This window comes from Salvelinus namaycush, chromosome 23 (assembly GCF_016432855.1).
Source record: "Salvelinus namaycush isolate Seneca chromosome 23, SaNama_1.0, whole genome shotgun sequence".
NCBI lineage: Eukaryota > Metazoa > Chordata > Actinopteri > Salmoniformes > Salmonidae > Salvelinus > Salvelinus namaycush.
Window position 1 is genome coordinate 34,913,402 of NC_052329.1, and position 21,151 is coordinate 34,934,552.

Here is a 21,151-nt window from a genome sequence, read left to right on the forward strand (position 1 = left end):
AGAACTATGTATACGTTGAAATGACTTTGACAAAACTTTTTCATCCTATATTCAATTGGTTGGTTGAAATGATGTTGAATTTCATATTTGATTAGACATATTTCATGTGACCTTTTTTTCAACGTTGATAGTAAAATGGTTTGTCTGAATCCACATTGTTTCAATGTCACGCGATAGCAACCTAAATAAAGATTGAAATAAAGTGTGAAGCCGCAGTCCAACATCTACTGGTATATAGGAGGGGTAATGCATTTCAGTGAGAACTAGTCTACCATCCAGATGCTCAGCTGAGCTATCATGCCAACACATTTAGACATTGATCAGCTTCCATACTCATTTACGTAGACTACCTAAATAACATTGAAAAGTTCAAAGTTACTCCTACAGGACACCCAGAGATTATTATAATTCCCAACTACAAAAGACTAGTTTTTTTCTTCTTCTCAAAGTAAGAAAAGCTATTCAAGAATTGACTACATTTAAAAACAAAATGCACTCAACAACACATTGGGATCTAAAATCCATGATATAGTGATACCGGATCATTCCCCTGTATCATGCTTAATTACACCAACAGAAAATACGCTTAGCGACAGAATATGGAGAATGAACAGAGCGCATCTTCAAGACCCGAAATGTATTAAATACAGAAACAAAAAAATAAAGACCTTTACCATTACAAATGTAGACATAGAGGACAGAGAATAGCCAACACGATTTGGGAGGCTTTAAAGCCGTGCATTAGGGGAATGATAATCTCTTACTCGGCAAAAGTTAAATCTGAGTTCGAAATCACTATCTTAAAAAAATACCATCAAAAAATCTTTACATGGTAAAGAAAATACCATTTCTGAACTTAAGCAGAATTATGATCTTTTACTTTTGAAGAGAGCCAACAACTACAAACTCAAATAAAGCACACCATTTAATGGCAAACAAACCTGGTAAACACCTCGCAGCCCTCACAAAACGAATAGACGGCAAACCAGTTATCATTTTGAAAGATAAGGATACAAATGCTTTAATTAGAAAAAACAACACTATTAATTAATAACAATTTTAAAAGCTTCTTTGAAAATCTGTATCAATCAGAATGAAATAACAGTTGAACTGATCCTACAGCCTTCTTAGACTCGATAACCATGAAGCAACTTTCAGCAGATAAAAAAGAATCACAAAAAATGGAAATCACCCCCCGCCCTCCCCCAAAAATGTGACACTGTAAAAGTGTATTATCAATATCATACATTTGGTATCCTATTTATAGGGCTAATGGTAACTACTTCTAAACTTCCAAAGATCCAATCAGCCATGGATGAATCAAAGTACCTAGCTAGATGTTGAAATCATGGTGTCCTTTGTTGGGCAGATCAGATGTTAATGTAGCCTACATCAACCAAACCTCACTCCAAATTTACTTTCACATACATCTTGTGTAAGAATTAGTTCTTAACTGACTTGCCTAGTTAAATAAAGGTCACATGTAAGAAAAGTTAGAGTTACTTTCAACGCTATTTAGGTAGTCAATGCAAATGGAAGCTGATGGAAGGTGATCAATGTATAAATGTGTTGACGTCATAGCTCAGCTGAAAATAACGCCGCTTATTCCAAAAGCCAAGCAGGGTACATAGAGGAAGGCATCTGGATGGTGGACTAGTTCACACTGAAGTGCAATACCCCTCATATACCAGTAGGAGTCCCTGTTCAGGAAGAAATCGTTGGACTGTGGCATCACATTTTAGTTCAATATAAGTCTTTATTTAGGTTGATAGCATGACGTTGAAACAATTGAGTTGATTCGAACATACCATTTTACTATCAACATTGAAACAAGGTCAAATAAAATATGTCTCATCTAATCTAAAATTCAACATAATTTCAACCACCCAATATACACTGAGCGTACAAAACATTATGAACACCTGCTCTTTCCATGACATAGACTGACCAGGTGAAAGCTATGATCCCTTATTGATGTCACTTGTTAAATCCACTTTAATCAGTGTAGATGAAGGGAAGGAGACGGGTTAAAGAAGGATTTTTAAGCCTTGTGACAATTGAGACATTGTTTGTGTATCTGTGGCATTCCCGAGGGTGAATGGGCAAGACAAAAGATTTAAGTGCCTTTGAACGGGGTATGGTAGTAGGTGCCAGACGCACCGGTTTGTGTCAAGAACTGCAACGCTGCTGGGTGTTTCACACTCAACAGTTTCCAGTGTGTATCAAGAATGGTCCACTACCCAAAGGACATCCAACCAACTTGACACAACTGTGGGAAGCATTGGAGTCAACATGGGCCAGCATCCCTGTGGAACGCTTTCGACATCTTGTAGAGTCCATTGCAACTCAATATTAGGAAGGTGTTCTTAATGTTTTGTACACTCAGTGTACTGTATATTGAACATAGTAACGTAAAATATATTTTTCATCCTGTGTGAAATTTTCAACACAATTTCAACGTATACATAGTTCTGATAATTATGTTTAAATTAGATTGATGCAACAACCTGTTAAGTCAATATATTTATATTGAAGTTTTACCCTAATATCAATGTTTACAGCGCTGGTTGAAATGAGATGAAAACAGTACTAGTTATTACATTTTTTCATATCCAATGTATTTTCCATGTTGATTCCATGTCACAATACGTTGACAAATTACATTGAAACAACATTGCTTCAACCCATGTTTGCCCAATGGGTAGTTACACCCTAATGCAGTGGTCTGAAACTACTGTTTTACATGCCACATCCAGCCTGCAAGTCACATTATTATTGGCGCTTAAATCACCCGCAACCTGCATTGAGAATGACCGCCAAATTGAGCAAACATACATTTGTAATTTTACTCAACAAGCTTGTTCAAATTCAGCTCACTTCAAGCTGAGTTTGTTGATTCAACGTACAATTGTTAGGAAACCAGAGGCAATAGGGTTGTGAGTTTGCTAAACATTTGGGCATATAATCTAGCTGAACCAACATACCTTCCAAAGGCAAACATGAATTTGTAATTCGCCTCAACAAATTTTTATACATTCAGCTCACTGTGAGCAAAGTTTGTTGAGTGAACAAACGTTCACACATTAGCTCAATTTCTTGTCCTTCTGAAGTGCACCCAACTCACAGAATAACGCTGATTAGGCAATTGGTTAAATGTGCTTTTTTACAGTCTACCATACACTTGTAAAGATTATACTCTGATATCATCCGATCAGCTGAGAGATAGGCCTACTCAGTTATAGCACAATTAACCACAACCCCTTTCTTCTGTTCGTAACTCAGATGAAAGCATTAGCTAAAAGTGACCTCAAAAATGGCAGTATGTGTGCGTGATTGATGCTCTAATCTCTGCTATAAGTGACTTAATTCCTTATTCATTGGCCTAAAGATTAGCTCAATTAGACGTCATTACTATTTTAAACACTATCAATCCGTGCTCTGTGCCACTGTGTGAAATGTTGTTCTGTACTGAATACTTAAAGGACAATGGTCAACTCAAACGTTGTGTCTCCTTTAAAGAGGCAATCAGCAGTAGAAACAATAACAAAGCGTTTTCGTCTTTTGAGCTTCTAGTCATGAAATCTATGCAGCCTACTCAATCACTTTTTATAGCTACTGTTTACAGGCCTCCTGGGCCATATACAGCGTTCCTCTCTGAGTTCCCTGAATTCCTATCAGACCTTGTAGTCATAGCAGATCATATTCTAATTTTTGGTGATTTTAATATTCATATGGAGAAGTCCACAGACCCACTCCAAAAGTCTTTCGGAGCCATCATCGACTCAGTGGGTTTTGTCCAACATGTCTCTGGACCTACTCACTGCCACAGTCATACTCTGGACCTAGTTTTGTCCCATGGAATAAATGTTGTAGATCTGAATGTTTTTCCACATAATCCTGGACTATCGGACCACCATTTTATTACGTTTGCAATCGCAACAAATAATCTGCTCAGACCCCAACCAAGGAGCATCAAAAGTCGTGCTATAAATTCTCAGACAACACAAAAATTCCTTGATGCCCTTCCAGACTCCTTCTGCCTACCCAAGGACGTCAGAGGACAAAAATCAGTTAACCACCTAACTGAGGAACTCAATTTAACCTTGCGCAATACCCTAGATGCAGTTGCACCCCTAAAAACTAAAAAACATTTGTCATAAGAAACTAGCTCCCTGGTATACAGAAAATACCCAAGCTTTGAAGCAAGCTTCCAGAAAATTGGAACGGAAATGGCGCCACACCAAACTGGAAGTCTTCCGACTAGCTTGGAAAGACAGTACCGTGCAGTACCGAAGAGCCCTCACTGCTGCTCGATCATCCTACTTTTCCAACTTAATCGAGGAAAATAAGAACAATCCAAAATTTATTTTTGATACTGTTGCAAAGCTAACTAAAAAGCAGCATTCCCGAAGAGAGGATGGCTTTCACTTCAGCAGTAATAAATTCATGAACTTCTTTGAGGAAAAGATCATGACCATTAGAAAGCAAATTACGGACTCCTCTTTGAATCTGCGTATTCCTCCAGGGCTTAGCTGTCCTGGATCTGCACAGCTCTGCCAGGGCCTGGGATCGGGAGAGACACTTAAGTGTTTTAGTACTATATCTCTTGACACAATGATGAAAATAATCATGGCCTCTAAACCTTCAAGCTGCATACTGGATCCTATTCCTACTAAACTACTGAAAGAGCTGCTTCCTGTGCTTGGCCCTCCTATGTTGAACATAATAAACAGCTCTCTATCCACCGGATGTGTACCAAACTCACTAAAAGTGGCAGTAATAAAGCCTCTCTTGAAAAAGCCAAACCTTGACCCGGAAAATATAAAAAACTATCGGCCTATATCGAATCTTCCATTCCTCTCAAAAATTTTAGAAAAAGCTGTTGCGCAGCAACTCACTGCCTTCCTGAAGACAAACAATGTATACGAAATGCTTCAGTCTGGTTTTAGACCCCATCATAGCACTGAGACTGCACTTGTGAAGGTGGTAAATGACCTTTTAATGGCGTCAGACCGAGGCTCTGCATCTGTCCTCGTGCTACTAGACCTTAGTGCTGCCTTTGACACCATCGATCACCACATTCTTTTGGAGAGACTGGAAACCCAAATTGGTCTACACGGACAAGTTCTGGCCTGGTTTAGATCTTACCTGTCGGAAAGATATCAGTTTGTCTCTGTGAATGGTTTGTCCTCTGACAAATCAACTGTACATTTCGGTGTTCCTCAAGGTTCCGTTTTAGGACCACTATTGTTTTCACTATATATTTTACCTCTTGGGGATGTTATTCGAAAACATAATGTTAACTTTCACTGCTATGCGGATGACACACAGCTGTACATTTCAATGAAACATGGTGAAGCCCCAAAATTGCCCTCGCTAGAAGCCTGTGTTTCAGACATAAGGAAGTGGATGGCTGAAAACTTTCTACTTTTAAACTCGGACAAAACAGAGATGCTTGTTCTAGGTCCCAAGAAACAAAGAGATCTTCTGTTAAATCTGACAATTAATCTTGATGGTTGTAAAGTCGTCTCAAATAAAACTGTGAAGGACCTCGGCGTTACTCTTGACCCTGATCTCTCTTTTGACGAACATATCAAGACTGTTTCAAGGACAGCTTTTTTCCATCTACGTAACATTGCAAAAATCAGAAATTTTCTGTCCAAAAATGATGCAGAAAAATTAATCCATGCATTTGTTACTTCTAGGTTAGACTACTGCAATGCTCTACTTTCCGGCTACCCGGATAAAGCACTAAATAAACTTCAGTTAGTGCTAAATACGGCTGCTAGAATCCTGACTAGAACCAAGAAATTTGATCATATCACTCCAGTGCTAGCTTCCCTACACTGGCTTCCTGTTAAGGCAAGGGCTGATTTCAAGGTTTTACTGTTAACCTATAAAGCGTTACATGGGCTTGCTCCTACCTATCTTTCCTAGTTGGTCCTGCCGTACATACCTATACGTACGCTACGGTCACAAGACGCAGGCCTCCTAATTGTCCCTAGAATTTCTAAGCAAACAGCGGGAGGCAGGGCTTTCTCCTATAGATCTCCATTTTTATGGAACGGTCTGCCTACCCATGTGAGAGACGCAGACTCGGTCTCAACCTTTAAGTCTTTACTGAAGACTTATCTCTTCAGTAGGTCATATGATTGAGTGTAGTCTGGCCCAGGAGTGTGAAGGTGAACGGAAAGGCTCTGGAGCAACGAACCGCCCTTGCTGTCTCTGCCTGGCCGGTTCCCCTCTCTCCACTGGGATTCTCTGCCTCTAACCCTATTACAGGGGCTGAGTCACTGGCTTACTGGTGCTCTTTCATGCCGTCCCTAGGAGGGGTGCGTCACTTGAGTGGGTTGAGTTACTGACGTGATCTTCCTGTCTGGGTTGGCGCCCCCCCTTGGTTTGTGCTGTGGTGGAGATCTTTGTGGGCTATACTCGGCCTTGTCTCAGGATTGTAAGTTGGTGGTTGAAGATATCCCTCTAGTGGTGCGGGGGCTGTGCTTTGGCAAAGTGGGTGGGGTTATATCCTTCCTGTTTGGCCCTGTCCGGGGGTATCTTTCGGATGGGGCCACAGTGTCTCCTGACCGCTCCTGTCTCAGCCTCCAGTATTTATGCTGCAGTAGTTTATGTGTCGGGGGGCTAGGGTCAGTTGGTTATACCTGGAGTACTTCTCCTGTCTTATCCAGTGTCCTGTGTGAATTTAAGTATGCTCTCTCTAATTCTCTCGTTCTCTCTTTCTTTCTCTCTCTCTGAGAACCTGAGCCCTAGGACCATACGTCACGGCAAACCGGGCATGATGACTCCTTGCTGTCCCCAGTCCACCTGGCCTTGCTGCTGTTCCAGTTTCAACTGCTCTGCCTGCGGTTATGGAACCCCTACCTGTCCCAGACCTGCTGCTTTCAACTCTTAATGATCGGCTATGAAAAGCCAACTGACTTTTATTCCTGATTATTATTTGACCATGCTTGTCATTTATGAACATTTTGAAAATCTTGGCTCTCTCTAATTCTCTCCTTCTCTCTTTCTTTCTCTCTCTCGGAGGACCTGAGCCCTAGGACCATACGTCAGGACTACCGGGCATGATGACTCCTTGCTGTCCCCAGTCCGCCTGGCCTTGCTGCTATTCCAGTTTCAACTGTTCTGCCTGCGGTTACGGAACCCCTACCTGTCCCAGACCTGCTGTTTTCAACTCTTAATGATCGGCTATGAAAAGCCAACTGACATTTATTCCTGATTATTATTTGACCATGCTTGTCATTCATGAACATTTTGAAAATCTTGGCTCTCTCTAATTTTCTCCTTCTCTCTTTCTTTCTCTCTCTCGGAGGACCTGAGCCCTAGGACCATACGTCAGGACTACCGGGCATGATGACTCCTTGCTGTCCCCAGGCCACCTGGCCTTGCTGCTATTCCAGTTTCAACTGTTCTGCCTGCGGTTATGGAACCGCCACCTGTCCCAGACCTGCTGTTTTCAACTCTTAATGATCGGCTATGAAAAGCCAACTGAAAATTATTCATGATTATTATTTGACCATGCTTGTCACTTATGAACATTTTGAACATCTTGGCATAGTTCTGTTATAATCTCCACCCGGCACAGCCAGAAGAGGACTGGCCACCCCTCATAGCCTGGTTCCTCTCTAGGTTTCTTCCTAGGTTTTGGCCTTTCTAGGGAGTTTTTCCTAGCCACCGTGCTTCTACACCTGCATTGCTTGCTGTTTGGGGTTTTAGGCTGGGTTTCTGTACAGCACTTCGAGATATTAGCTGATGTACGAAGGGCTATATAAAATAAACTTGATTGATTGATTGATTCCCCGCCCCTGTTTCGGCAAAAAGCAAGCTGAGAAATGGGGTTGGAGAAATGTAACCACTCTCAAAAAACACTCGCACATATAGTTTTAACCGTGTTTTGAGGCTACAGTATACACTGTTTGTTTACATTTATTTTGTTTACAAGCAAGTTTATATTATGGGTCCTGATGGGGTATGACAATCTAACTAAGCTCATGAGGAATTTATAGGTTATATTCTTCAAGAATCAATGGGTACATATCATTCACTTAGAAGTCCACAAATGGATGTCGCAACTGCTGATTGCCCCTTTAAGCCTCGTGTCTGCGTGAGCGTCGGAGCCACTGCATTCTTTAAACATGTTTTCACTACCAAAGTACCATCAGTCCTTGAGAAAGTATTGCCTCTCATCGTGTTTGTGAGATGCATGCTAATTGCTGACTGTGTGTATGTGGGCATGTGCGCGTGTGTTTATTCAGTTATGATCACCTGCTTTGTATAGAGCGGTGTCTCTCAGTCCCCGTAGGCAGCGATAGAGTGGGGCCCGCTCATCCTAATGTACCTCACAGACACATTCACAGTCACAGGGACCTCTCACTGATCAGACCTGTGGGGAGACAGAGACACATCAAATGAGAGACACACATCACACAGCCATGCGGACATTACCTGGGCAAAAATGACTAAGGTAATGGATTTGCAGTCTCGCTAATGTGGACTTTGTTGGATGCCACTGCCATGAGGCTAGCAGATCCATGTTGAGCCATTAGAACATACATGTTCTAGCATTACTGATTCCATCATGTCCAATTATCCTCTTCAATTTACACAGAATTCAATGAATTGCATTAAAACAAGACTGCTCTATGACTGCTTTCTGGGAGGAGCAAAACATCCCACAACAAAAAAATCTACGGGTAGCCTAAAGTAGCCTAGGCTACACCTCATGCCTCCTCATCAACTGCATCACTTGACAGGCATAGAAATAGGTCCAAGTGATCATTCACCACAGGTCTCCAGTCAACAAGTGGTCAGTATTTTAGGTTCATCTGTATAAAAAATATAAAAAATCATAATGACTGTTTGTTGTCAAATCCACAAAAATTATCTTCCTTGAAAACATGGTTTCAGGAAAAAAAGATTTTGCATGCCTATTTAAAGTCCTGTTTCAGAAATACTGTACTTGTTGAGTATCTTAATAATCCAGCGCTTGCGTCCCAATATGGTCCAAACACACCATACCAACAGACCTGCGTCCCCACAACCCTGGCACAGCCAATGAAGTTCAATGAATAGGCCTAGCACAGCCAACAGACAATTGCCAATTAATAAATAGTTCTCAAGATGATTTTCTGAGAAATGTTATCCCTTGTCTCTTTAACAAAACAAAATATGGATAAGCAAAATGAAAAAAAACAGTAGGCCTAGGCTTCAAACAGCCAATACCACACACAATGATTGTCAGGTAAAATAACAGAAAGGTACCCTTGTAAAAAGGAAACAGCGTGTAAATTGGTGGAGAGGCTCACCAGTGGCGTATCAAGCGGACAGGCAGAGTAGGGTGCTGTATAGGAGGCTGTAGCCTCAGAGTGAAAGGAGCCAGGGAGGGATTGTATGAGCACAGCGATCCAGAATGCCAGAGATCAAGTTACAGAGACGGTAAATATAGCAGTTGCCTATGACCTCCACAGGTCACTCAACACTCACTGGCATTCCAATTTGCTCTTAAAGGACTAGCATTAAGGTTTTTTATAGGCCACGAATAGGCCATGAATAGGCCATGCAATGTAGGCCAGCAGCAACCACTGGGATGTGCTCTCTCTGTTATCTGAAGGTGTTTTCATTGTAGACCTACAAGGAATGGTAGTCAGTGAAATGTCCCCATAAATTTCATCCAAAAGTGGAGAAAGACTAATGAAAATATTGTTTATATCTACTAACCATGGCTAGTTTTATATTAAAAATATAAATTATACTTATATTATAATGGGTGTATGACACCATTTGGATACAGACAGGCAGCTATTGTCATAATTTGCGTTAGGCCTATTTTAAAAATGGGGGTAGTTCACCTGCAATATTACATAGTCTGGTTTGAAATGCACATCACATAATCAAATCAAATGTACTTATATAGCCCTTCTTACATCAGCTGATATATCAAAGTGCTGTACAGAAACTCAGCCTAAAACCCCAAACAGCAAGCAATGCAGGTGTAGAAGCACGGTGGCTAGGAAAAACTATCTAGAAAGGCCAAAACCTAGGAAGAAACCGAGAGAGGAACCAGGCTATGAGGGGTGGCCAGTCCTCTTCTGGCTGTGCCGGGTGGAGATTATAACAGAACATGGCCAAGATGTTCAAATGTTCCTAAATGACCAGCATGGTCAAATAATAATAATGGATAGTTGAAAGTGATGAAAACTGAAACTCTGAGCTGACAGCTACTTTGAGTGCAGGGATGGGCGTGGGTGTACGGGGGCGAGGAAGCAGTAACATTACAGCTAGCTACTGTCAGCGCCAAATTCAATGAGAGCAAGCCTCTATGACACCGACCTAAAAAGTCAGCCAGAAGTTGTTTTAAGCTTCTATAGCAATTCATGAATTATCTCGATTAACGGTTATGCATTTGCAGTGGATGAAGGACTAACGGTTAACACACTAGGAGCTAGCAGCTCCCCAAAATGATATACTGCAGCAGTTGGTTGGAACCTCGTACCACTCCCAGCGCAGGCAAGTTGGATAGCTAGGCTAGCTAACTTGTTAGCAGAGCGTGCACGCGAACTAGTCAGAGCGCGGGCGTGTATTTCTTTTTATAAGGGGCAGAGGGGGTTTTAGCTAAGCACCTGAATGTGACTCAAGACCACCGGTTTTAGCTTAGATGCATTCATATTAAGAGATGAAGCATACCCATATGAGGCATACACATCATTTTAGATAAACTATCCGAGTGGCAACAAAGCAACTGATCAAGGTTTGCCTGCAGCTACTGGCCACTGCATTTTTCACTCACCCCAGTCCGAGATCATCCCGTCTATTGTCAGTCCGGCTGGCAGAGCGTCCCCAAAGTGGCTTCTAGCTAGTCTATCGGAGTCGTTAGACCACAATTTTGAAAATCGGTATGCTGAACCGATAACATTTGACAGATCAAAATAGCTAGATACTTTTCGCTATCACTGCCTTTGCGTTTCAATAGTTTTTAGCTGACCAAGTAACGGACGTTTCTCTTTAACTGTGACGTTGGTTCAGCAAATAGCTGTCCTGGATTGGTTTATTCTTGTCCACGAACGTAAAACCAGAGGACCGCCTCCCACACGATCACCTTAGTGACGGACGTAAACAGCAAGCAGACCTTCACACTGATTCAGGTCCACACACTCACATTAACATATGACCTGACATTGCTCACACAACTGGTTGCAAACAATTGTATATTTATCACAACTCCCCTTGCGTCCCGTTGAGTTCTAGACTCACTCCCGTCGCTTTCCTTTCCTTTTTTTGCTGTTTGTGGCCAAGACCACACACGGCTGAGGAAAATAATCAAGTTAAAAAAACGACAATTCCGGAAGAGGGCAGTGTTGTGTCATAATGAGTGCATGTTACGTCACAACAAAGCTTTTCTACAATCCATCTGGTCACATAACCACACAGACATTTTCATAGACGTCATGGCTAAGGATAAGGATAGTGGTTGACACTTCAAAATGTTTGATTTGGAATTCAGTAATAACACATAATTCACACACCCAACACCATACAATATTTAATACATGTTTAATGCAAGATTCAATGAGTTAAATTAAAGGTGCATGTGTGTCCCTTGGTTACAAATCCTTTAGTTTGTTTCACAGCTACCAAAGCTGATGAGAATAATTTAGTTATTTGCATTCTAGTTACTCACACTGCAGCGACCAATTGTCTTTTTTTTGTAATTCAGCAGGGGGACACAGATAATTCACATAATACAAATCATAAATCTACAATCTGTGTCATTGAATGTTTTATCACCTGCCCTGCCTCTTATGAAAATAATGGTTTAGAAAGCCAACATAATCTTTAACATTATTGTAGCAGCACTTCTATAAGTCCCATGCCCTAAAAAAATGTGCCACATTTATTTGGATTTATAGTGTTGCAATGTATTTGTGCTGAAATGGGGACATTTTTTTGTAACTTCCACCTATGCAATGGAAAGTAAAATAACTGGGACTGGAAACAATACCACAGGCAACTTCATAATAAGCCAGCCTTACAAAATGGAGGCTGATAGCAATGACTGCATAGACAAGATCAATGTCTTCAACATCTCACAATCAAAGCAACAGTAGAATAATTGAATGCTACACTGTAGAAAGATGTATTCTTGTATGCATCTTTCTCTACACAGGTAAGTAATATGGAGTTCAGAGGAATTACATCAGTCTGCTCATTTACCATTCAAATTGCATTCAATCATGTAAACTCATAAAGCCATCATTGAATGATCCATGTTCCATACTTATATTTATGCCACACAGATATACCTTTTCTAAACATTTGCATGTAAGCACATTTGTACAGCACTGTTACATCCAGGAGGCAGACAATCAGAAAACAGTCTCTATACTGGTTGAACTCATGGAACACACATATATCAGGTGTTTAGAATCATGCTAATTTCGATGTAGCTAGCTGCCCAGTTTACCTAGCCTGTAATGGCTGAAATGTTTCCGATTATTTTGCCGCACATAAACCCATTCCCTTCAATAAAACAGTAAGTGGTACGTTACTTTAGTATTCCTTCCTTCTTCCCACATTTTACACAATGATGAGAATACACTGGGTTAGGTTGAATAAGCAGAAGGTTTCATACCTACAACACAACAGCAGGAGATATATGTACTGTACCTGATTATTGTGGAGCTGCATAATGGCTTTATAAATCATTAGCAGTTCAGGATAGGCACTGACCCACAACAATGATAAATATTTTTACTACTCCGGAACAAATAACACATGAATGAATTCTAAAGCATTGGCTATTAAAGCCAGACAAGAGTGAGGTGGTGACATGGAATAGATCAAAGACAAATCCTTCACACTAAAACATACCGATCTTGAACATAACTAGTGCACCAATTCAGTGTGTGCTGACACTACTAGGGAAAGCATATCACACACAAATAAATCCATCAAAATGTATTACAAGTTTTTGCACTTCAAACATGTCAAACTCTAGCAGATAGAAGTTGATAACTTGATTCAGAATCCTTAAAATGTGCAATGTTTATGCTGATGAAACTGAAACAAAACCATTGCAGTAAGAACTGCACGTCCAGGGAGCAATGGTTACAGGCTCAGATGACTGTCGCATACCATTAGCCAATAGCTGATTAAATTTCCCTTAAATTACTGTACTGTGCCACTCTCAATTATCACACTAAGCAGTGGTGCCTACTGCCTACACTAAAACGTTATTTCAGAAACCACGGGAAGCCATTACATCTAGGCCTATGACATTATCTAAATGTACATGGAGCCACGACTCCAGATTCAAATGAATGTTTTATTCCTTTATATTTGATTAAATCTTTATCCCTTTATACAGTGCCACTCTCAGTAGTAACATTCATGCATTAAGTGTGCCTGCCAGTGCATGCTGAATCCATTAAAGCGTGGGGTCACTAACCAAGGGAAGCTGTCTAGAGTAGACCAAGTAGCCATCTAGGCCACATAAAAAGATTAGGCCTAACGAAAATAATGGACCCTTACTGCTTATTACTATGTAATGGCAAAATAAATACAACAAGCAGTATAAAATATATTGCTATGGTTTAATGTTCAATCTTTTGAGAGATCCAACTCTGCTAAGTGCATCTTCCAATACTTTACTGTCTTCCAAATCTGACGATGACATAAAGCTAAAAAATTCTGTAAATTTCAGGGAAACAAGCAGCCTGGAAATTTGCATTTAAAGTGGCGGTGCCCCTCAGCTGTGAAGTACCAAGCAATGCCTTAGTTCTACTGTCCCAGCTACTGACCTAGTGACCTTTGCCCTCGCGATGACAAAAATAACACCAAGCATGAGCCTCTACACACAAGGAAAATGCGTCAACAAAGCAATGAATAGTACACAGAGTTCATACAAATCTTTGGTGAACACACAAATTCTCTGTCTGCATTAGACCTAAAATACTGTGGTTCTGGCACAGAAGCAAACGTGTCAATAGGTGTTCAAACGTAACCTAGACCTAACATGTACTGATGGTCCCAGACATGGAAGGATCCACACTAATGCAAAAAAACTGAACACAAACTACATAAAAACATACTTCGCAAAGGACATTGTCATGCAGCACTATATGGTACATCAATTTTTTCAGTCAGAGGCATCAATAGCCTAAAAACACTACGGTACAACTGGCCAAAGAAAGCCAATTTGAAAACTCAAGGTGATTTGAGTTTGAATATCAAGTATCCTCCAAAAATACTAATCTTACTGAACACAACTTAGAATAACTAAACCTAACTTAGAATAACCCATCAAAAACTATGGCTCGGTCTTGTGAGGAAGTGGAATGACACAGCGCAATGAAGACTTCCGTTACAGTACATTTCCCTAGTACACTCAAAACAGAGTCTGTGGCACAGCAGTATACCATATCCTTTTATCAACATCCTCTGCATACCACAGGGTATGCAATGGGAGATTGATTGTCTTAAAGATAAAAGATACACTGGTTGTACTCTGCAATATCTCCTGTGCTCCTCCCCTGAAGATAATACTTTTTAGGAGTCAAGGGCAGAGGTGCTACACCAATACGAAGAGGGGACTCAGTCACACAGAATATGCACAACTTTAGAAGGCAGCATACAATACACATTTGTTGTGATTAGTTGGTGTGCGTGCATGTGTGGTGCAGTGAGGTGAAACACAAGCCAGTCAGAATCATAGTCAGAGTCGCTGTTATTCCTGATAGTGTGTCCCACACTGAATGTAGAACATAGGACGTTCGTAAGGAGGGGTGCAGGAAGTGCTTGAGACAAGATTAGGATGGGGAAGGGTATGAGCATAGAAATATAATTACTAGAACCGCACCCCCCTTCAAATCAATGTGCCATGATAGGTGGACCGTTCTAGTAATTCTATTTCTATGGCGGGGGAGTTAAGGTTTTGGAGTTAAGGTTTGATAGTGGTTTGGCAGTGGTGGTAGTCCCTCGGCCAGCCTTAGGCACCACCAGGAGTTCGTCCCCGTCCTGGATACTGTAGGAGTGGAGGGCTCTGGTGTGGTACCTCATCTCCTCCGGCCCAAAGACACACTCCTTGTCGATGTAGTAAAGACGCATCTGATTGGCCGACAGCTGCACCACTGTCCTCAGCTGTTTCTTCAGCTCGGCCACAGTCTGGTCCAGGCGGATACTCACCTCCGCCACCTTGTCCTCGCAGTGCACCTCCACCTTGGCGTGGCAGCGGGGTCGAAGGTCGATCTCAGCCAAGGGTTCCAGCTTCCCGTATTTGGTCACCAGGCAGTGGTACCTAGAACGGCAGGTATAGACGGGTTTAGCAACACACAAACGTACTAAATATATTAGTCATTATTGTTAACGAACATGAAGATTTTATTTTGAATGTGCACATTTTAATAGGCACCTGATACTACAATTAAGCCAGTAAAGTATGTGCCAAATCCTATTGAATGGATATATGCAGTCTCATTGGACCAGTTAAAGGAGTAGCATAGTGTGTTATACCTGTAAGGTAGCTCCTCCTCTGGGTAGTCGACATGGTAACGGATGAAGAACCTCTCGGAGTCCTCTCTCTCCCCGTCCGTCACCACACTGCCATTGAGTGATGATACAGAGGGCAGGCTGCGAGGATAAAGGGTGAGCTTTTCACTATCTTGAGATATATGGCACTGTTGCAGTATTGTGTGTGTGTGTGTGTGTTAACGCAATGTCACAGTGAGTACGTTTATATGCAGAGGAATAATTTGATATTAAACTGATTATGGCAGTAGGCAGATTATGCAATAGTCATGTCAACACCTTACTCTGTTTAGCATAATTGGCGCAAGGTCAAAATCGAAGTAAGCATACACCGATTAAAACACCTGGTTTTCTGAATAATCTTTCAAATTATTAGGACATATGAACAACTTAATTGGCGTTCCAGCAGTGTCTTTGATCTGCACATGTGCCAGCACCAGCAGAGTGAGTCTCCCTCATTAGAGCGAGTGAAGTGAGTTCGGAACAAAATAACGTATCCGTCTTAGAAGTAGTTTTCACATACAAAATGTATATGTCCGACCTTCGGATGAAAATTGCTTCCCAAAAACAACATGGTTGCTGTGGTAGAATGTTTTTTTCGAGTGCCGATTTTCTGCACTTATCAGAGTCCCATCAGGCAGCCTGATTTCAGATGTGTCCATGTAAACAGGGTTATTTGGGAAATTGTTATTTCCAGCAAAGCATGTAAACATTTGAATCAAACTATTATATTCATCTGACATTCCACAATAATCACATTATTGTGTGCATGTAACCGTACTCAGCCGAAAAATTATATCTTTCAACTATTTGTGTAGTGAGGTCTGTGTGGTTGCCTCACTCACCCAGTAGCTCCCAGAGAAACTTACTGTGATACCATGAGGCTCCGACGCTCTGTGTTGGTATAGGTCTGCAGTAAGGGAATCCCCTGCAGCCTCACATCTTCCAGTTTAGGAAACTGGTTCAGCTTCTCTATGTCCTCCCATTGGTTAAGACCTGGCACACACAGAGACGCATAGCAGACCACACACCCATGCACATAAGCACGCACACACACCTTATTCAACACATTTCCATAAACAGTCAAACAGAATGATCTTTACATTTGTGCCCCGGCTCTGACACAAAACGGTTGAGATAGATAGAGAGATAAATATAGAGAAAGTAGAGGTGAGTGTTAGCGATCAGGATGTTGGGTAAACTTCAAATATCAATCTCAAGAACTGAAAGGAGTCCAAGGACAGTTTCCAGTGAAGGACACAACCCCAATAGATTCTGCTCTGGTTGATACCTGAGTTGTGCAGATTGATGCTGCGTAGGTTGGGGAAGAGGCGCCGCAGCATTTCTTCTGAGTCCTGAATGGAGCTCAGGTTACAGTTGGACATGACCAGAGTTTCCAAGCCGGGGAACATGGGGCCAATCTTGCGCACCTCGGCCCATTCCTGCAGGTTGTTGTCGGTGATGTGCAGCAGGCGCAGTGTGGGGCAGGGCACAGTAGAGGCTGACACGGTGGTGTACTCATTAAGGCACAGGAACAGCTCCTCCAGCCTGGCGGGCAGGGCAGGGAGCAACACAAGGCTCAGTATATAGACCATTAACTTTTCTTAATGCTTCTACTGTAATGTACTGTTGGCTGCCAGCAAACCTGGACCTCATGACAGATGACCACTCACTACTCTCTCCAGTCCACAATACTCGAGAAAGACACAAAATCCCTCTCACTGACTTAGGAAAACACATATTTCTCTCTCTTGAGAAGTGAACAATCAGAGTTGCCTTTGATAAAAAGGCGTTTAAAAGCAGTGTAGCATCAAGGTTTATCTTACTCAGGCATCTCCCGTGTTAGTACGAGCACCGTGTTCCAGGACACTTGAGTGTTGTTGAGGACCAGGCGTCGGACTCGGGCAAAGGCCTTAGCACGGCTAGGCTCCAAGACAACCTCACTTAGCGGGTTGGAGCTCAGGTTGAGGAAGTCCAGGTTGGGGATGTTTGACACAATCTTACTGATCTGAAAAGAGTGGCTTGAAACTTAGTGTGACATCCTCAATATAATTATTCATACATACATGTAAATAGCTACAAGGATATGGGTGAGATTGCATACTGGTAGAGGAATTATTGTACAAAGTTACTATAAAATGTACCCAATTCTTGTACTCAATGTTTCCCATCTTGGCAGAGTATCCTAGTTGAGCCTACCCACCTCATGCCAGTCCTGGAGCTTGTTGTGGGACAGGTCAAGCTCCATCACGTGGGCACAGAAGGCTGCGATCTCTCTCTGCTCTCCCGCATGGCTGATTCCACAGCCAGCCAGGACGAGCACACTGGGAAGGTTCAAACGATCTGGAGAGAGAGAGCAGAATAACTTGAGTAAACCAGGCCTATCTATACCACCGCTCAATCATCAAAATCCTCATCATCATCATCATCCTAACTGAGCTGCTGAAGAGGAAAGAACCTACTCAGGGATGCCAATGGCATTTTTAAAACAGGGTTCAAATGGGTAAAACTGTGGATGGATCATATCGAAGACCTCACCTTTCATGGGCGAGCCTTGTGGGAGAGTTGGCACTACCACCACGCCCATGCCGGGCCCTCGGCGGTACGGGAAGTTCTCCGGGCTGTACTTCTCGCTGAGAACCTGCATGAAGGTGCGGCCCTCCTCCTCGTGTGGAACCACGGCCCCACTGTCCCACATCCCCTCTGGGTCGGCTGGGTCGCCGAAGTGGTAAAAGAGCCAAACACTCATAGAGATTAGCCTGGCAGGGTCAGCTGGCTGAGACAATAGTGGAAGTCATTCACCTTCACGCCCACATCCAATCCCTCGGAGGGGCTCGGCCATCACTGACATTAGCCTAGCCCGTTTCACCTTCTAAACACTTATGGTCATACAGCGCATTCGGAAAGTATTCAGACCCCTTGACATTTTCCACATTTTGTTACGTTATAGCCTTATTCTAAAATGAATTGAATTGTTGTTTTTCATCAATCTACACACAGAGATGTTCGATAGGTTTCAAGTCCGGGCTCTGGTTGGGCCACTCAAGGACATTCAGAGACTTGTCCAGAAGCCACCCCTGCACTGTCTTGGCTTTGAGCTTAAGGTCGTTGTCCTGTTGGAAGGTGAACCTTCACCCCAGTCTGAGGTCCTGAGTGCTCTGGAGCAGGTTTTCATCAAGGATCTCTCTGTACTTTGCTCCTTTCATCTTTCCCTCGATCCTGACTAGTCTCCCAGTCCCTGCCACTGAAAAACATCCCCACAGCATGATGCTGCCTCCACCATGCTCCACCGTGACACTTGACATTCAGGCCAAATAGTTCAATCTTGGTTTCATCAAGACCGAGAATCTTGTTTCTCATGGTCTGAGAGTGCATTAGGTGCCAAACTCCAAGCGGGCTGTCATGTGCCTTTTACTGAGGAGTGGCTTCCGTCTGGCCACTCGACACAATCCTGTCTCGGAGCACTACGGACAATTCCTTTGACCTCATGGCTTGGTTTTTGCTCTGACATGCACTGTCAGCCTTTCCAAATCGTGTCCAATCAATTGAATATACCACAGGTGAACTCCAATCAAGTTGTAGAAACATCTCAAGAATGATCAATGGAAACAAGATGCACCTGAGCTCAATTTCAAGTCCCATAGCAAAGGGTCTGAATACTTATGTAATATAAGGTATTTCTGTTTTCTATATTTAATACATTTGCAAACATTTCTAAAAACCTGTTTTCGCTTTGTCATTATTGGGTATTGTGTGTAGATTGATGACGGGAAAAAAATATTGAATACATTTTAGAATAAGGGTTTCTATACTTTCCGAATGCACTTTACAATACATACCAGTCTTCACTGAAAAGTATGCTATTCACATACGACACATTCCATTTTCATCTACAGTATTTCAATCAGGAATGTTAACAGATTAGATCAACTAGATTCTGGGGTGGCAGGTAGCCTAGTGGTTAGAGTGTTGGGCCAGTAACCGAAAGGTTGCTGGATAGAATCCCTGAGTTGACAAGGTAAAAATCTGTCGTTCTGGCCCTGAACAAGGCAGTTAACCCACTGTACTCCAGTAGGCCATCATTGTAAATAAGAATTTGTTCTTAACTGACTTGCCTAGTTAAATAAAGGTTCAATTACATTTTCTTTAAAAAAAAACAGTTACTATTTTACATGGTCATTCAGTTGATGCTGCTTGATATAAATTCCTTGGAGACAAAACAGCCAAAGCATAATAATATGTATTTCAATATGTATTTCCCTATAAGAGGGAAAAGGAGGCTCAGTGATAATACTAAAGAAGGGAGTGACGGAGGGAGTCGTCTGTCCTAAAGTCCTTATCAGTAAAACGCAGTGAGACTTTGCCATTTAAACTTTAAAGCCCTCTGAACGCCTGAGGAAAGGGTAGGCCTATCCCGGTGATTCTCTTTTTATGTACTTGAGACCAAAAATGAATTAATTGAAAACGTGGATAGACTTCTGCTCTTTGACCATAATATTTCATGTTTAACCAACTGAGCAGGCAAAGTTTGACGAAACACTGATGACATCATCTGGTGTGCATCATGTGATTTTAAACAACTATGAGCAGGCAAACGTTAGTAGTGTTTGACCACAAAACATAGAAACCGTCATTTTCAAATATGTTGATATTGGGGTGGTGCTGGAGATGATGAATGAGGTTGTCAAGTGGTGAAATTTCAACAACAAAAAAGACAAAAAGAACGATATTCAACTGTGAAAAAAACAAAACACATTTTTGAATGCCTCGCAGGTTGTGCTAGATAAACCATCATCTGCTGCTGGCTATATAAATAATGTTGAGGTTTTACTGAAATGAAAGTTATAGTATCATATTAAAGTACTTCACCAGCAGGTGTAGGTCACAGTAAACACTTTTCCACTTTTTCTTATGTATTTCAACTCCTGTTGTATACTCATTGTTTCTAAGTCAGTGTTTATGGTCGTCACAGCGTGTAAATGTTTTATGTTCCACAGTGTCATGTTGATAAGTGCAAGAGAACGGCAATGAAATGTTACAGAAATATTACCTATGATGACATGTTCTTCAACAGTGGAATTTTCCTATATCTGTTATATTACAACAACCATAAAAGGAAATGATAGATTACAGTATCCATAATATACTTGTCATTGCACAAAACTGACACGTTGTTATTAGGCTATTGACTAATATGATCAAAATGATGTCATTAACATACATGAGTGTGAGGAAAATAATAGGTAGTATAAAGTACAATGATAATACAGGAACAAGTGTGCTCTGTAGTGTATTACCTCCAGCAATGTTCCTCTCCACCAGTCCACTATCACAGCTCATTGTGGGTTTCTGCAGAGAAGGCCTGTCAGAGGAACACAGTTTTTGGAATTGAGGGCCAGTCATGTGCTGGTGGGACGGACTTGCGAGTAACATTAGTATAAAAGGAAGTACACATTTCTCTTACTCCCATAGTTTGACTCTAGATGGATGAACCTGTTTTGGCATGGACATTGCCATTGAGTGCTTACGCCATTTTAAAGTAGTCAACTGGGTGGGACTTCATATGGGTTAAGGAAGGATCACGTGATTGTATCCAGGTCATCAGGATTATACTTGC

The 21,151-nt window shown here is 41.7% G+C and overlaps 2 protein-coding genes across 3 annotated transcripts in view; both read right to left on the minus strand.

The window, feature by feature from the left end:
* The window catches only part of LOC120018361 (ubiquitin carboxyl-terminal hydrolase 2-like), a 47,073-nt gene extending 36,092 nt beyond the window's left edge, over positions 1–10,981 (minus strand). The window contains exons 1-2 of the mRNA XM_038961516.1: positions 10,799–10,981; positions 8,278–8,395 (exon numbers count right to left, since the gene is read on the minus strand). The gene's annotated coding sequence lies outside the window, so the exon portion shown is untranslated. The remainder of the gene's footprint in view (positions 1–8,277; positions 8,396–10,798) is intronic.
* Positions 10,982–11,525: 544 nt separating this feature from the next.
* Positions 11,526–20,944, minus strand: LOC120018362 (tubulin-specific chaperone cofactor E-like protein). Of its 2 annotated transcripts, none has more exons than XM_038961519.1 (8): positions 20,832–20,944; positions 18,073–18,310; positions 17,738–17,877; positions 17,361–17,542; positions 16,826–17,082; positions 16,404–16,530; positions 15,520–15,636; positions 11,526–15,304 (listed from the first exon to the last, which is right to left on the minus strand). In XM_038961519.1, the coding sequence occupies exons 2-8, from the start codon at positions 18,281–18,283 to the stop codon at positions 14,920–14,922; spliced, it is 1,419 nt and encodes a 472-aa protein (XP_038817447.1). In that variant the 5' UTR covers positions 18,284–18,310; positions 20,832–20,944; the 3' UTR covers positions 11,526–14,919. The 2 variants fall into 2 exon arrangements, with proteins under 2 accessions (XP_038817447.1, XP_038817448.1); XM_038961520.1 differs by having other exon boundaries at positions 18,073–18,246; positions 20,832–20,873.
* Between the last annotated feature and the right edge of the window lie 207 nt (positions 20,945–21,151).

Bases quoted from the DNA above. Each gene is read 5' to 3' on its own strand.
- LOC120018362 (XM_038961519.1), bottom strand. From the start codon at position 18,283: ATGAGTGTTTGGCTCTTTTACCACTTCGGCGACCCAGCCGACCCAGAG. The intron at 17,543-17,737 runs GTGGGTAGGCTC...CACTCTTTTCAG, and splicing joins AGCTCCAGGACTGGCATGAG to ATCAGTAAGATTGTGTCAAA. The intron at 15,305-15,519 runs GTATAACACACT...CTGCCGTTCTAG, and splicing joins GAGGAGGAGCTACCTTACAG to GTACCACTGCCTGGTGACCA.